Raw genomic sequence first — 16829 nt, 5'->3', positions numbered from 1 at the left:
AAGTCATTTGGAACAGAACCACCGCTGCTGCAGGAGGCAGCCTCCAGCCGCGAGGAAAGGCGGCTCCTCTCAACTAGCCCCTGGCCCATTTCCTCAGCAGCAGCCCGCAGCTTTCGTGTGCTGCGTTGCTCATGGCCACACTTTGAAATTGGATCAGAAAGTGGACACCGCTGCTGAGTCAGACACAACTACACACTGCTTCTCTGTGTAGTACTGCTACCGTAAAATACAGTTTCAAGTCCATGGCAACAATAAAGTTTTTACTAAATGTTTATTTTCATGTTCAAGATAAAGCATATACACAATTGAATGCGGAAATAAATAACTAGAAATGCTCTGAAAACTTTCTATTTGCCCTCCAAATTCATTTTTTAAGTTTGTGGATCTTTTCATTTAAAGAAATATGCCAAATATAAACACTAAGAAAAACAGAAGCCCACCATAGTACAGAGACAGCCTTCTCTGACTGAGGGTTAGTTGGCATTTTAATAATGAAACACACAGGACACAGCACTCTTTAGCACTGACGCAGACGCTCTGCTGAAGGAGAAAAGGCACAGACTGAAGGGACAATGGCGAGTAGCAGAGAAAATGGGCTCAGTCACACGGCACCGAGAACTAAGTCAGGAAAAGGGAACAGAATCAATTGTCAATTATCTGCCTTCATTCAAATGACTTCTTTAAATTAAGATGTATAAACATAGGATATAAAGATGTTACTTTTGGAAGTGTCTTTGTATATTTCTTCTATATATAAATCTTTGTATACAATTTCCATGTTCCTTATATATCTCCTATATAACAAACTGAGCCAGGGCCTCCCAATTCCAAGCCCGAAGTTCCTGTGTAGTCTTCTTGACCGTTCTGAGGCAGAAGAGCCAGGGAAGGTCTCTTTAAATGTAGTCGTCTTCAACTGGCTCTCCATTGACATCACAGTAGTGGATAAAAATGGCCACCACTCGCTGAAATACGCCCCTTTTCATCTGGCGCATCTCTGAGATCTCCTCTCCTATTGTCTCCATACAAATGTCTGCAGACAGCTGTCCTTTCCTTCGAGGAGCATAGATGGTACCTGGGAAACAGCAAAGAGACGAGAAAAGACTTAGAATGAATCACCGGGTCCATTTCCTGTACCACAATGTAGCTGACGCAAGGACAGCTCATAGAATTTGTCCTTGCTACTTCAGTTTTATATCAGAGCTGATGTCTAAGCCAGCAGACATGATCAAAGTCCCCAGGTAAAAATAATGAACCAACGAGTAAATTGTGCTAAGTACAACTAAAAAACTCACTTCTTTATACATATTTATTTCAAAGTTTTGCCTATAGGTAAATATACAAATATGTTAAAACTTAGAAAAAATTATTAAAAGCTTCCCCCCAAATTTCTACACTTAAATCACAATAAGCTGCAGTGACACAATGCTTCTGTGATCAGGCAACTAATTAGTGTAACTGGGCAATCTGAACGACCGAGTTTGTAAATTCTTCAGTAAAGATCAGTGAGCTTGTCAGGTGCAGGTCCACGTGCTGAACATAATCCCAGCAACTTAGACTAGGCATTCAAGGCCAGACTCACTACACAGATAACTGGAGGCAAGCTTGGGCTCCATGAGAATCTTTCTCAAGAGGCAAACTTGAAGTGGTTTTGTAAAGCTGCTGTATTTTTCATTAGGTCCTGAGTTAAATTTCCAGCGTATATCCAATGTACCACAAAACAAAACAACTAAATGCATAGGAAACTGAAGGTATTCGAGATTCCCATCGTGTGGACACAGCAGACCCACTGTGCATCTATTGCTATTAACTATTTAACACACTAAGATAGACTCAAGCTAGAGAACACAAGTTAGATCAGGTCATAATTACTCTCTTCGTCATCTTCAAAATCGTATCTGGCGAAGCTGTTGGGCTCTGCTGCCCGCAGTGACCTCAGCCAAGGGAAGTCAGAAATCATGGAATATGGTGCTCCATCCACAACACCTGAAATAAGCAGACAGCTATCAAAGTCCTGTTGGCATAGAAACGGTGACAGCAGCAAACTAGCTAGACCTAAGCAGTTACAGCTGGGTACAGAGACTGAAACAGTTGCCTTCAAAGGCGTTTCTAAGCACTACAACTCTTAATTTTGATTTACCTTTTGTGTGTCATCAGATTCTGGTTATTCTAGGGGTGGTAAAGACATAGACAGACGAATATTTATCCAGCCTCTGCTTCTTGCAGAGATTCACACCCAATGTGATGAATTAATTCTAAGGCACTCCACGTCTCCTCTAAGGCATGCCCCTCCCACCTAGTTCACAGCTTGAAATTTAACTCCCCAATCTAGGTAAATTCTTACCCTCTAAGGTGTAAATTTCTCTCCCCCAGGGGTACTTAGGGTACTTCTTTAAATCTTCTTCAGTCCGAGTGGCTTCCAGGAAAAATTCATACTTAATGAGTTCTCTGGAGGCAATAGGAGAAAAAATCAGGTAAATAGACAACTGAAAAAGAATGCTGGAGAGAAAGCAACCGTCTGGTCCATTCAAGCTTAGATTCTACCAACAATTTCAGGTAGAACGACAACTCTCTGTCATCACCAATGACTCCACAGAGAGAGCAAGTCTAACCTGCATTCACAGAAGTCTCTGGGCAAATACCTTGTATATTAAAGGTACTTAGTACACTGTTTATAAGATTAAAGACAATTTTCTGTATAGTCTCAAGACTGTCGTTAACTTGAATTTTTAGCATCCTCCATGTCTGGAGAAATAACATGTGTATGCGGTTTCTTAGAATTTTTTCTCTAAGTTTGAATAAAATGTTACATAAATACATGCATGATTTTAAGTTTGAAATTTTCTTTGAAGCTTTTTTACACATTTATGTCATGCCAAGTCTACTTAAAAAGACCAATTGGAATCATTTAAAATGAATTAGAATTTGCTCCTAAAAGCAGCCAACAGGAGAACTATGAAAAAGTGCCGGAGTCACTTACTGATTGATATTGGCTATAGTGTCCATCCAGTTGCGAATGCGCACCTTGTTCCGCACGTTGGGAGGATTACTGAACTCGTGGATGATACAAATGTGATACGGGTAGGGACCACTAAACAGCTTCTGCTCCAAAGTTAGTGTATCTACCTGTGGAAGACACCAGAAAAAGGTTTTCGGACTAATAATATGTCTGAGACGTCTGAAGACCTTGAAAAGCTTCAGTTTTGAAATGCCTGGCTGATTTGGAAATCAAATAATAGCTCTGTCTCAAGACTTAGCGAATTCTCTGCACAGCAGACTCAGCAATTTCCCCCTTGCTGCTGTGTAAGAACCCAGTAAGTCAGAGAACTGACTCAGGTGATGGCCATCAACTCCATATCTCCAGAGGCTGTCCTTCACAGGTGTCGCTCCAGGCTGCTTTACAGAACCGAGAGTGTATACAAACTGTCCTACTTAGAACAATCGCTAAGTGTGAGGGACAGTGCGTTTCTTTTCTCGTTACAGACTCTGTGCTGACAGTGCATTCTCGTGGATGCCCTTCTGCATCTTGAGCTTTCAGGGAAACATGAATTTAACTCCTTCACAGAAAGGAAAACTTGCTTAAGGAAGAAAAACATCATCTAGTTTTAATCATGTAGCCAGTTTTGAGTATTAATACACTTATAAATTTGATTAACTAATTTTAGGAGCCTAAATCTCAAGAGTCCAAGAGTTGTTTAATATTTCATTCTGGCAACAAGCATTGCCCTACATACACACTTCCAATAAAAATTACAGCTATCACTATTGCTTAAGGTACACCAGCAACTGTCCTAGTGTATCATATGTATTAGCTAAAACACCACAAAAACTTAAGTATGATTCTAATTTTACACATAACAAATTAAGAGACAGATGTTAAAGAACTTGCTCCATGCCAAAGGAGAATCTGAACCAGGAAGTCTGTGATCTGAGCGCATGCTTAGTCAACAGGCCACTTCCAGCCTGCCGAAGGAGGCCATGTAGCTGCTAGGAGTCCCTAAAGAGTTAGCAGCAAAGCATTAACACGCAATATTGGCAAGAAAATCTGGTTTGCTTATGAAAGCTCAACAGATTTTAAAGAATCATTATTGAAGATTGAACAAAACGGATTTCATAAACAAGTATTAGTACAAGATGTACTTTATCATAAAAAAGCAGAGCTCGTTACCTGCTGCATTGGACGCAGGTAGATGATGCGGTTCCTCTCTGGCGGCATCTTCAGTATTTGATCTAGGACCTGATCCATATTTAGTTTCTTGCACTGTGCATAGTCAAATCGGTTTACAATCGGTGCATTTTCTACTTTTAAATGTTTCAGTACTCTGCACCTGGTAGCTATAAAATAAAGCAATAAGTGCTATAAATAATTCACACAAGAGTGCAAAGCATAGAGTCCTAGAAGCTTCTCTAGGAAACCCTGGCCCAGGCACTGTGTTTATGAACACAGGTACTATGCTGTTCAAATACAAATAACGGCTAAGAGATGACACTGTGACTCAATTCAGAAGCTGGCTATCCTCATGCCGGAGAGACAGCAAGGCCGCTCTTCCTTAGCAGCTGACCTGCCCAGGAGACATTTAATGCTAAAGAACTACTGAATGGCATAACTACATAGTTAAAGGTCATACCTAGAACAATTCACAAATCTTGTATTTAATGGTAAAACTGAACAGAGTTAATTTTAACTCCTGTCACAAATACAGAAACAGATCTTGAGAAAAGGCACAGCACTATGTGAACTCTGAAGTCTTCGGCTAGGGATTGCAGCACTGTGCAAAGATCTACTGGAAACATTACCTAAAACAACTTCTTGTTCAGTACAGCAAACATCAAGTCAGAGGGAGAAGTGTCTGCTCCTCACCTCACAAACGTCACTACGCTGATACACCAACTATACCCCATCCCTTCTCTTTTCCTGCTTTAAATCACATAGTTCATCTGGAGAGAGGATTAAATGGATGCAACTGTACAACCACAAAGCTGATTTGCCTGATTAAACTTGCATAAAGGTCTACAAGATCTTCAACACAAACACCTTCATCTTCCAGAGCACTCTGCCCTGTAACTAACTTCCATGTTTAACTACTGCCAGCATCCTGCCTTCAGGCTCACTGCATCCTCTGTTACATAGAAAAAGGAGGAATTAGACAGAAATAAAAAAGAGAGTGGACCAGATGGTGATACGGAGGACCTGATGGCTCTCTGCTGTAAAACCAGACAAAGTTTAGATCTAATCTCGTTTAGGCATCCCATTTGCCATTAACTTAGCTGCTGTCTAGAGGCTGAGCTACTTTTCTAAGACCCTGTGTCTCAGACAAACTGAACTAACTACACACCTTGATTTCAAGGGCAGAAGGTGGACCTTATGGTCTCTATCAGCAGGCTGAGGATGATGCCAGAGAATTATGGGCAAAGCACAGCACTAAAGCCAGTGGCACTCTCTAAGAAGTGCTTCATTACTTTGAGAGGTTGATATAGCAAAGGGGAGTGTCTGGAAGTTGTTTTAGATGCCCAGAGGCAGAGGGTGGACTCCTGAGCAAGTTAGGAAGGGCAAGCCTATTGTATGCATTCAGAGCTTTCTGTTTCAGGAAGAAACTCCAAATGGAGGTAGTGACTTGATCAGATATTTTATGGCATAAACCTTGTTGGTTGAAATAGAAAAATATTCAAATTTCTGCAGCATAAACAGAGTCTGACATCTTATAGAAATCAGGGGAGAGAGTCATATCTGTCCTTTTTATATTCTCTTACTTTGATGACATATTTGGAAGGTGTCTTTTAATGGACTTAATGGGATTTCTTTGTTTATCATATGTAGCACAAATAATAAAAACTCAGAGTCAGATATTGGGGTTCAACCTAAAACTCAGAAAAGCAAGGCAGCCAAGCCACTAGAAGTGTTAGTTCTACTAAGGCTGGGTACCTGTAGACTAAGCAGACAGAGCCTCTCTCCTCCCATTTTATACTCTCTTTAGTGCTGAGATTAAAGGCATGACTCCCTAGTACTGAGATTAAAGGTTTGCACCACCACCACCTGGATTTGATTTTGCATTGATCTTGTGTAGCCCAGGGTGGCCTTGAATTCACAGAGATCCATCTGTCTCTGTCTCCCAAATCCTGGGATTGAAGGTGTGTGCCACTACTGCCTGACCTCTAGTGGCTTAGCTTGGTCATTCTGCTCTTTAGGCAAGCTTTATTTATTAAAACATAATAAAATATCACTATAATCACCAGTACCACAAGAAACAGAAAATATAACTAAACTGGTTTAACAATTTTTCTGAAATACTAATATAACATCTGCTAGATGTTTCCTTCAAGACAGATTCTTGCTCTGTGGCCCAAGCTGGCACTGGGTTCCCAACAATCCTGTTTCAGCCTCTTAAGTACTAAGACTACAAATGTGAGTCATGCCCAGTTGTATAAGGTATCTTGTAGCAGTCATACTCTGTACTGTGTATCTACATGTATGTATATATGAATGTACACATACAACACACGTACACACCCCACTGCATTTAACTACAACAAAGGCCAAAGGCCATGTGACTTAAGCAAAATTATATACACTTTACACACAGAAGAAAACGAACATACAACATGTAAATCACTCAAGGCAGGAACAAGGCAGATATTAACTTGATTTTTTTTTTTTTTTTTTATACAAGGTCTCACTGTGTAGCCTTGGCTAGCCTGGTACTTGCTATGAAGACTAGGCTAGCTTCAAACTCTGAGTACTGCCTACCTTTTCCTCCTAAGTGTTTTGGATTGAAGGTGTATGCCACCACACCCAGCCTAGATCATTTTTTTTCCTTTTAAATAGAAATATAAAAGGAAAAAAATAGGAAACAAAACATAAATAGGTTAACAAAACCACTATAAATGGGTATAATATACATTTAAAACTTTAAAACCTTACAGAGACCAGCCTAGATTTGAGACAGTCATGTGAGGAAGGTCATGAAAGATATATAGGAGTATATAAAATAAATGAGAAAGAGGGCATGAGCAGTGGGACTAGAGAATCCTCCAGCCTCAGTCTGTATAGCTGAGGTTACAGCCTGCACCAACTGGTCTGGCTTTAGGATGCATGATGCTCTTATACAATATAACCCCAAATACATACCATGGATGAACATCATCTTGGGGCAGTCTTTCAGCACAAGATCTGTGATTCCACAATTGGTCATTGTGACTCCAACAAGATTTTTAGATTTTAATACAAGAACCTACAATGATAAATGTTTAAAATTTACAAGTGAGTATATCTTCCCTTGGGCTTTGTTTTCTTAAAGGGTAAATTTTTCAACATTAGAAGCTGCTAACAAAATTTTCTCTTTAGAATATAGAAAGTAGATAAAGATAGAAACTTCAGTATCGTTGCATGAAAACTGGGCTGGGCAGTTAGTTCTTTTTTACCTGTACATGGTCATCCTCAATCACAGGGTCACTGGTACTGGTAGACTTATCTGCAGTTCGCTTCCGCTTCACGGCATGACATGGCTTTGTTTTGGCAACTTCTATAAAAGGAAAAACAAACCCTCAAATTTTATCCTTCTTTATTTCCTCCCAGAGCAAGTTCAGTTACATATGAAAACTCCATCATAACTCCAAAATTCAACTTGGTTGTTGAAATTGTTAGGTGCGTTTCCAAGACTGCTCCAAGTCATGATCACCCCTTCTACCTGAACCAGCTCATCCTGCATGCAACCCCCAAATCTCATCCATATTCCCGGTTTAAAACTCATTATAGATACTCTTGGAGGATTAACTCAAGATTTTCCTACCAAAATCCTTTCAATGACTGCTGCTTAGTGTGTATGCTTCAATTTCTGACACTGGGGGTAAATGTGAGGCAAAGTCCCCCACTGTACTCTTCTCAACAGTATTCTCCTCTGTACCTCCCATTACCTGTGTCTGAAGCCATCATTCACTAGCTCTTTCTGCTCAGAACATCTTTGTGCATTCAGGGTAAAGATGACCTATCTCAGTGCTATTCAATCATCATTTGCTTCTAACAAATTTATTTGGACCTCCAAATATTTATTGTTCTGCAAAATTCCCTGTATACCTGTCTCCATATTTAAACTAAAGTTCCTTAAAGGCAACACCTTTTCTTCCGTGTTAGCTATTATGAATTAAAATGAATACTGGTTAAAAAAAAAAAAAAAACTGACTTTCAACATTGCAGGTACAAGAACAAAATAAATATTGTCTGAGTGCTTACTGTGTGCCATGCACTGCTCTTAGGGTCTGATTCGTATTAACTCATTTAATCCTTATCACAGCACTCTAACATAGGTTATTCTAAAAACTTCCTCACTAAAAATACTAGGAAACAGAGTCACACAAAGGTAAAACAGCTTGCCAAGATGTTAACTGGTACCAAGAGTCAAACCCACTCAATCTGGCTCTACTCGCTAGGTTACCAGACCTACATATTTTTTTTTTTTTTTGGTAAAATTTTAATTGGATGTACTAGTATTTTACTAAAATGTTACAATTATAAGAACAAATAAAATTTTATTTTAAAAATGAGTTCTAGAGTCGTATCTGAAGTTAAATTCATACAATCTATCAAGATAATGAAAGTGGTACTGGCGCACGCCTTTGATCCCAACACTGGGGAGGCAGAGGCAAGAGGCTCTCTGTGAGTTCAAGGCCAGCCTGGTCTACGAGGTGAGTTCCAAGACAGCCAGAGCTGTTACACAGAGAAACCCTGTCTCAAAAAACCAAAGAGTAGATATTGCAAGCCTTGCCCTCCTTTTTGACAGATAACGGTTGACGGCAGCACACTAGTGACTACATTCACACCAGTGATCATAGTCCAGGTGTTAACTCAGCGCAATCACTCCAACACTACTGAGTACAAACACTCCAATGCAGAATTCTGTAACCTCCAACAAGACTACAAAAGAAATGAGGGAAATACCAAAAGGCTCAGGATCTGACATCTTAGAACCAATCAACATTTTATTTTAACACAGCAGAATGTTTTCCTCAGGTGAAACTGAAATTCTACCATGCCAAACAACTCTTTGGTTGAAGGCAAAACAAGAGTGAGTTCTATTCATAAAACAATATTGTGAAGGAATGTCTTGTGAAATCTGTCTCCATGACCAAAAGCCAGCTACAGGCAGCACGTTTAACTCAACCACCAAGAATCAGGCAGCTGTCAGGATTTCCTCCCTTGCCACAGCTTCAACACAAAAACAGCAGACAGGCCTGTTCATCCTCCTACAGTCTGACTGCACACTTCACCCTCTTGAGCTGCTCTCTCCCTCCCCGCTGCTGCCTCTCACACAGGGTTTGGGTTATGTTCCCTGCTCGCCACAGAGTCTAAAATCGGTTTGTGTTCTCTACAAAAAGCTATAAAACGAATCAACAATTTATTTGTAGACGATCTTGAACAGATGTTTTAATGTACAAGAAAAAGGGAATTTGCTGTGTCTATTGTTATTCTTTCACGTCCTCGTCCCTGTCCAGGGACAATTTCGAGTGATTCTGTGTGCCCTCTAGCATCAACACACCTTATGATTGCTACACTCATTAAGTTCACATCTCCAGTCAGTGTTGCACTGCCATAAGACACAGTGCAAGGGGCAGGGAAGAGAACGACAAACAAGCACTGTCCCTGTCACGTGGGCTCCTGGTCTACTGGATAGACAGGCAATGGAACACAGATTTACACGTGTGGGCAATAAAGGAGCTAAAGAAACAAAAGCAGACTAGTCTCTGAGTGTCCACAAAAGAGCCCCCACTATGAAAACTACTTTACCAATGCTATCCTTTCATAACCACGTTAGGTATTCTGTGATATATGTTTCATAAACAAAATGAGGATTAGAAAAAAAGCCTTACAAGATTAATTTCAAAAATAGGATATCACAAAAAAGTAACTCTATGAATTTGTAATATGGCTTTACTACAGCACAAGACCCTAAGGTAGAAACTAAACAATTCAAATGTTGTTTCTCAACTGATTAAAAAAAATCTCCTAAAAGCCATATTTATATCTGTATTAGGCATATTTCTTTAATACTGTTAAAATAGAATGGCTCTAATAGACATAAAAAAAAGTTAGCTTTAAAATAATCTGCAAACCACTCAAAGAATTTGTTCTTCCCAAGACACCTAGATAACACTGAAATTAATATTTTAGCATTTTCCCCAGAAAAACTTATTAAAAGTAAATGGACACTTGCATGATGTTTTAAAACTATTGGGAATTAATTTATGCACTAAAAGATAAAGTTATCTCAGACTAAAAAAAGGGGGGGAGCAATGGGTCTAACAGTGGACAGTTTAGTGAGATTTTTCTTGTTTTTTACTTCAGGAAATTACTTAACTATGGAAAAAAATCAGGCATGAGATAGACAAGAATGAAACAGTTAACAGGTTAAGGAGAATTGAAAGCAAAAATTAAGAACCTCAAAGGACAGCAGTTAATATGAATGGCTCATGTTTAAAAAACAAGTCATCTAAAATCAACTTGTAAAATCTTACCAAGAGAGAGCCAAATACCTGGACATATATAATAGTTCTTAAATAGGACTCAGAGTGGAAAGATATTGTTTTCGTCAGTCAACTTCAAGCTATTCCAAACTCTGACAGAACTAAAGAAGAAACAAACTGCCGTTGAATAAAATGAAATGATGAGAACGTTTCTCTGAAGCACGGAGGCAGGCCTCTTTACAGGATAAGGAAACTGTGTTCACCTACTTCAGAGACGAAAACCGGGCAACTCCAGATCTTACAACAGTCCCACGGCAAGACCATAAAGAAGGTGAATGCTGGTGACAGGCGCATTGTGATCATTCTTAATGTTACCATGCAGCATACTTCAAAATGATATCACCCTATGTTATCTGTACTTTCTCACAAGTTTTTACATTCAAAACACCTCTAGAATTCAAGCCAGGAAGAATATTTCTGCCATGTAAGAGAACTAGAGTTCTCTTACAAAATACAGTGTATCTTCAAATACAGCTTACACAACTTATGTTACCACGACTATCTGCACAGCTAAATCTTGTACTTAAAAAAGCTCACTTCTCGCTTTGCCAGGCAATGGTGGTGCACGCTTTTAATCCCAGCACCTGGGAGGCAGAGGCAGGCAGATCTCTGTGAGTTTGAGGCCAGCCTGGTCTATAAGAGCTAGTTCCAGCACAGGCTCCAAAGCTAGAGAAACCCTGTGAGCTCAGTGCCTCATGAATTCACTTTTGTAGTAGATGAAAAAGAGGACCCTGCCTCTGTTATGGGACTTGTTTTAAGGCTGAGATGCTTAGAGAAAATTAAAATCCATTACTATCTACTGATAAATACTAGTAATTTAATAAAGGCAAGAGGGATCACCTTAGAACAGAAATAGAATTAAGATTAAAAACATGTTCAGTTCAACTCATTGCCAACCAGATACACTACAAATAGCAATGAAATTAAGTGTGTGTGTGTGTGTGTGTGTGTGTGTACTTTCACCCAAAGAATCCGAGGAAAACTAATTACTTACCTGCTTATTTCTTGCCAAGCCTAGTTGGGAGCAAAATAAATTTCAGGAAAAACAAAACAGTAACACACACACAAAACAAAAAGCAATCACTAAATCCCATAAAAGTAGAACAAGGAACGCACAAGGAACTGTACCAGCCCAGCCACCTCATGCTCCTGCCATCCCCTGGGCACCTTCCAAGGTACCCTGAGTGTGGGGTGGGAGCACTGTTCATCTATGGGGGCTGAGGCATCAGAATCAGGACTGCATTCTGGACAAACACACACGGTTTCTCTTTTCTTAAAGGTGAAATGATTCTGGGTTTTCTGGATTGAACCTGTTTTATACCCCCTTCCACCAAAACATTCTTAAAAATTATTTAAAAGTTTCTATGATCCACACAACTCCCAAATAGAGTACTATTTACCATAAATTAGCTTTTTATACGAAGACTCATGACACAAGCTCGGGCCATTGTCCAGCCCTGCCCTGCAGTTGCTAACCCTGGGAGCATTGTCATACCTGACTCAGATATCAGCGGTACATGGGACAGTCTGCTCCTGGCCCTGGTAAGGGGCCTCCGAGGGTAGTCTTCATTAGACTGCACGTCACAACTCTCAGGCTGGGAGCTCCCCCTCCTGTCCTCACCTGTAGCCCCACAGCCACTCCCATTAGTCCTCTCATCATCTGCTGGGCCTGAAGACCCCCCTTGTGGCAGAGTCCTAAAGGAAAAGGCGGATCTCGTACCATCCGGGCCATTCACAACACAGGCTCGGCTGGTTGAAGGACGTTCCTCATCAGAACACCTGCTAGTTCTCCTTTGGGACTCCTGGGGCCTGTGACAGCAGCATCTGGGGCAGACAGAACTCTCTGCGTCTCCTTCCTCCATGGCCTCAGAGTCCTCTGACCCAGCAGGGGAGCAGACACACTGCCTGGACACATCCATTTCTGCAGGGCTAGGCTCAGAAGAGCCCCCGCTGGTCACCGTCCTTACAAAGTCGGGGCTCTGAGAAGCAGTGCTGGATGAGCTGGAGTTTCCCACTGCGCTGGTGCTGGTGCTGCTGCAGCTGGGATGAACATCCTTGCTTTTTTTCTTTTCAGGAATATCCCTCGCTGCTTTCATATCAGCTTTGATCTGCTCACTGGTGACCTGACAGCCTTTCTCACAGCTGCCCTCCTCCAGGGGAAACTGCTTCGACGGGCCCGTCTGATGGGAGCTGTGCCTCTTCCGAAGTGGAGTCTTGCCTTTTCCACTTACTGCTTACAGAAAAAGAAGAATGGCCCGAGGGAAAGAAAAGACTTCAGTGTAAACTCTGGACAAAAGGCAAGAGTAAATCTGGACCAGGAGACAAAGTGCAGCATCGTTCCTAGTTGTGTACCTCACCACCACAAAACTCGGCACCATCTCTAGCGCCTCTCTCATTAGCTCTCCACCCATCCGTGCAGAAACCAAGGCCTTCTGCTGCCCACTGACAGCCGATGCACTGCGACCTAAAGCCGCACTGAAGCATTCCTCACGGCGTCTCTGCTGTGCTACTCACCCACACAGTGGTGCCCTCTCCTGCTCAGACTTTTGCCCTCCTTGCTTTCTAGCACACACCCTAACATGCAAGCTGCACCGTGGGCTGCAGTAAAGACACGTATGAAGATGGAGTGAAGCAGCTCGGACACCTCCCACTGCCAAGCCAGAGCTGGGCGCTGCTCACCTGCCAGCCCCCTAGACTGGACCGAATCTCCGTTTTTCTCTTCCCGTTCTGAATAACGCCGGGCGCCATTCTTAGGAATCCAGACTTCTTGGAGTTCTAGACTGTCTTCTTCGTCATCACTCTCTGAATCGTGAACTGTAATTGGGGGTGGTTTTACTACGCGTTGTAGACCACTAGGTCCTAAAGCAAAAAACAAAAACAAAGACTAAGAATACTTGTTCAAGAAAAACTCTCACAGAAAGTACTATTTCTGAGACCTAGGGTCAGAAAGATGCTTTTGGCAAGGAGCCTTCTATCACTTACTTTGGTGAAACAAGTCCCTGTGTGAGAGTCTGTGAAAGCATTTCAGCAAGCTACAGCCATCATGACAGCATGAAGCTGACTAGAATGACAACTGGTATCATACATTTCTAGAGGCAAGTTAAAACATCTGTCCCAATTTTAATATTTCACAAAGCACAAGAATCCATCCTAAAATAATACAAGTAACAGTTGCAATATTTTAAAAACTAAGCTACACAATTTCCCAAAAGTATAAGAACACAAAGTAGATAACCTCAGAATGTATGGAGTGGTACAGTCTCTCTGGAGGACCACTCGCTATACTTTGGTAGAGAATGGGCACTTAAGTAAAGCACAGCTTCAGACCTCCAGCTCTTCCAATCCGGATGATCCTGACAAAACACAAGCTGCAAGGAACCTTGTCTGACCTTGCCTGTCACACTGACTGGCAAAGCTGGCAGTAGGTCTGCGGGGTAAATGACTGCATTCGTCAGACACTCGGAACAAGGTGGGCCAGGAAGGACAGTGCTGGGTTCTAATCTCAGGCTGCTCCCTGTCGCTGAGCTGAGCACACCACTCACCTCTGAAAATCTGTTTCCCATAGAAAGCAAAGAGCCAATCAAGGCCATTTAAAAGACTTGTGACACTAGCCTGCCACTAGGGTCAGAGACTGGGATTTTTTAGTCTACTCACTAATCCAGAATAGCCTCTGCCTTGTTCTTCCTCCCCTCCAAAGTGAGGTCAGAGTACAAACATATTTTTTAAATTTAAATAAAATATTAGCTTTGAGATTCACATAAATAAACTCTGTATTTGCATCATTTACACTCCTCTCTCCTGACCTCTCACACGGATGACCTCTTAATGATTGTTACACACACACACATACACACACACACACACAGCTTGCTGTGTCCATTGAACATAGCTCATACAAACACAAGAGTATGTAATCAAGTTATTTTCCATCAAAGTCTGAGTGCTTTCTTTTTCTACATCTATACACGAGACACACAGTGAAATGAAAAAGCAGTTGTTGGCTGAAGCTACAAACAAAACAAACAAATCAACAACTCTTAAGATACAGATGTATGAGGCAAGGAGAATATCAATGATTTATAGCAAGTCTCAGTAGGGAATAGCAGATAACACATCAGTGCTTGTTCTCAGTACTTCCTATCTGCATTATACTCCGATTCCAATTTCCTGGATGATGGATGTGGGAAGAGTGCCATGATTACCTGCTTGTTCCTCATCAGCATCCACAGGAAGGAGTCCCTGATTGGGAGCTGGCACGTCACTTCCACTCTCAGCTCCCACCTCGCCATCCTCCTGCACCATGTCTTCCATCTCATTCAATGCTTAAATAAAAATAAAGTGAAAACTAAAGAAACGCAAAAATCCACAATGCATGTAAAACTGGCAGTTCTGGCCAGGACAGCACACACCGTCATTATGAGACCTACTATAAAAGAGTAGCTTTTAACTGCTTCAATAGAGACAAAGAAGGGCCCAGCTAATTCAAGAGAAGGAAATCACAGATGGGAAAGGATTATTTCATAAATCAATGTAAGACAAAGGCAGGAGAAAGGTCACAATTGAAGATGATGATCATCTTATGAACAATGATCCTTGTGGCACCTGCTGTCTTAACCAGGCTATATTGAGCACACAAACTCAAATTCTACCTTTGGCTGATATATGGCAAGGACCATTAATAAACTACATACAGTTTATAACTCTTTAATGGCATTTAAATGCCTGATTTTTTCAGTGTTTACTATATCAAGTGCCTATCATAATGGCATTTAAATGCCTGATGTTTTTCAGTGTCTACTATATCAAGTGCCTATCAATGAATGAGAACATGTGGTTTTATTCTCACATTATTCCAAAGGATAAGGTCCACGAAAGCCTTAAGACCAAAAAGCTTCAACTTACTACTACTAATAGCTAACTTTATCAGATGTTTACAAAATTAAGTGCAAAATTCCTCAAAGCAATATTCAAGATTTCTATAACAACATCCTATTTCCCAAAATTCGTTAACTGATCTTAGTTTGAGTCAGAAAAAGACCAGTATTGAATGTATTCTAATGAGATTTTGCAACAAAAGGCATTTTCTTCCCTGTACTGAGCTGCGGGCACATAATTTTCCACTGCAATCCATCACAACTAGGCTTATAGGATTTGTAGTGTTTTGTGTTATAGCAGTTGTAACAACTTTCCAGAGATGATTTACGCTGCTCCAGTCTGTATTTTTATGCCTGTGACCTGTACATGTATGACTCCTCTCTGGCCACATCAAAGTGACAATATTCAACTTCACACTTCCTTCTTTCACCTTTACTACCTGCTGGCTCTATATGTCTTTATATCTCTTGGGGTTCAGATCAGAAGGTGGATTTGACTCTAAGCTTGCAATGTCTAGGAGTTTGTACGCGGCAATAAAAAAGTTTAGAGCCATATATGGCCTCATTTACTCTAAAAAGTGTGAAGTTCAAGGCTAGAAAAAGATCTAGAGCTCAATATATAGTTGGCACTAATGCTATTACTCTAAGTGACAATGACTACGGAGAGACGGGGGGGGGGGGGGGGGGGGGGGGGGGGGGGGGGGGGGGAGGACAGGGGAGAGGAAGAAACTGAGGAGGAATGCCAAATGAGGTCAGGGTAAGGGTAAAACTAGGAAAATGACTACAGAGTCACCAAGAGAAGAAGTATTTCAAGAAGGTAGAAGTAGACAGAACTCTTAAATACAGTTGATCTGTCCAGTAAGATAACCACCAGGATTGAGAGTCTTTGGTGATTTTGCTGAGACCAAAAAATAAAAAAAGTTTATAGGTAACTCTGTTCAGGACATCTATGTTCACAGCATGCCTTTAGTTACAAGTCATTCCAAAGGATCAGGACACCCCATTTCTTATCCGTTACAACGTCTATGCGGTAGACAAAAGAATGACAGGAAGAAGGCTAGAGGAATTATTTTCCTAGCTTTGAGGGATCAACTGAGAAACCAGAAAACTACCTTGGCTCATTCGTACTCACTGGCAGAGGGCATGGAGATGGAGCCTATTAGTACACAGGCTAACAGACAGCAGCTGTTTAGTAGCTAGGAAAGAACTGGGCAGGCAGTTACAGAGCTGACATTTCATAGGCTGGAATTAGATCATGCACTTTGTCTGCTGGGCAGCTGTAAAGATCTGCAGACTGAAAGCGTGTGTAGCTTGCCCGTGCACGCAGTGGGCACTCATTTCCTTTTTAACCTAAGTAGTTTAAAGGCTGCTTTGCTATAATCCTCAGTTAGAGCTCAGTTAAATCAAGTCTCTAATGCTGTCAACGTGCTCTGAGTCCTAGTA

At 41.1% G+C, this 16829-nt stretch overlaps 1 protein-coding gene across 5 annotated transcripts in view; it reads right to left on the bottom strand.

The window, feature by feature from the left end:
- Positions 1 to 252: 252 nt before the first annotated feature.
- Fbxo38 (F-box protein 38) overlaps positions 253 to 16829 on the bottom strand; it is a 45778-nt gene continuing 29201 nt past the window's right edge. For 2 of the 5 annotated variants that reach the window (XM_050157923.1, XM_050157922.1), the window contains exons 13-22: positions 14715 to 14834; positions 13192 to 13371; positions 12008 to 12742; positions 7417 to 7517; positions 7124 to 7226; positions 4166 to 4332; positions 2978 to 3123; positions 2342 to 2445; positions 1870 to 1983; positions 253 to 1072 (exon numbers count right to left, since the gene is read on the bottom strand). In XM_050157923.1, the coding sequence (XP_050013880.1) occupies positions 894 to 1072; positions 1870 to 1983; positions 2342 to 2445; positions 2978 to 3123; positions 4166 to 4332; positions 7124 to 7226; positions 7417 to 7517; positions 12008 to 12742; positions 13192 to 13371; positions 14715 to 14834 (1949 nt within the window). In that variant the 3' untranslated portion in view covers positions 253 to 893. The remainder of the gene's footprint in view (positions 1073 to 1869; positions 1984 to 2341; positions 2446 to 2977; positions 3124 to 4165; positions 4333 to 7123; positions 7227 to 7416; positions 7518 to 12007; positions 12743 to 13191; positions 13372 to 14714; positions 14835 to 16829) is intronic. The other 3 variants (XM_050157924.1, XM_050157925.1, XM_050157926.1) reach the window with 3 other exon arrangements.

Source organism: Alexandromys fortis, unplaced genomic scaffold, assembly GCF_014885135.2.
Source record: "Alexandromys fortis isolate MF-2015 unplaced genomic scaffold, M_Fortis_MF-2015_v1.1 scaffold_94, whole genome shotgun sequence".
In the NCBI taxonomy this organism is placed as follows: Eukaryota; Metazoa; Chordata; class Mammalia; order Rodentia; family Cricetidae; genus Alexandromys; species Alexandromys fortis.
Note: the sequence above shows the minus strand (reverse complement) of the source record. Positions and strands in the feature narration are given on the sequence as shown.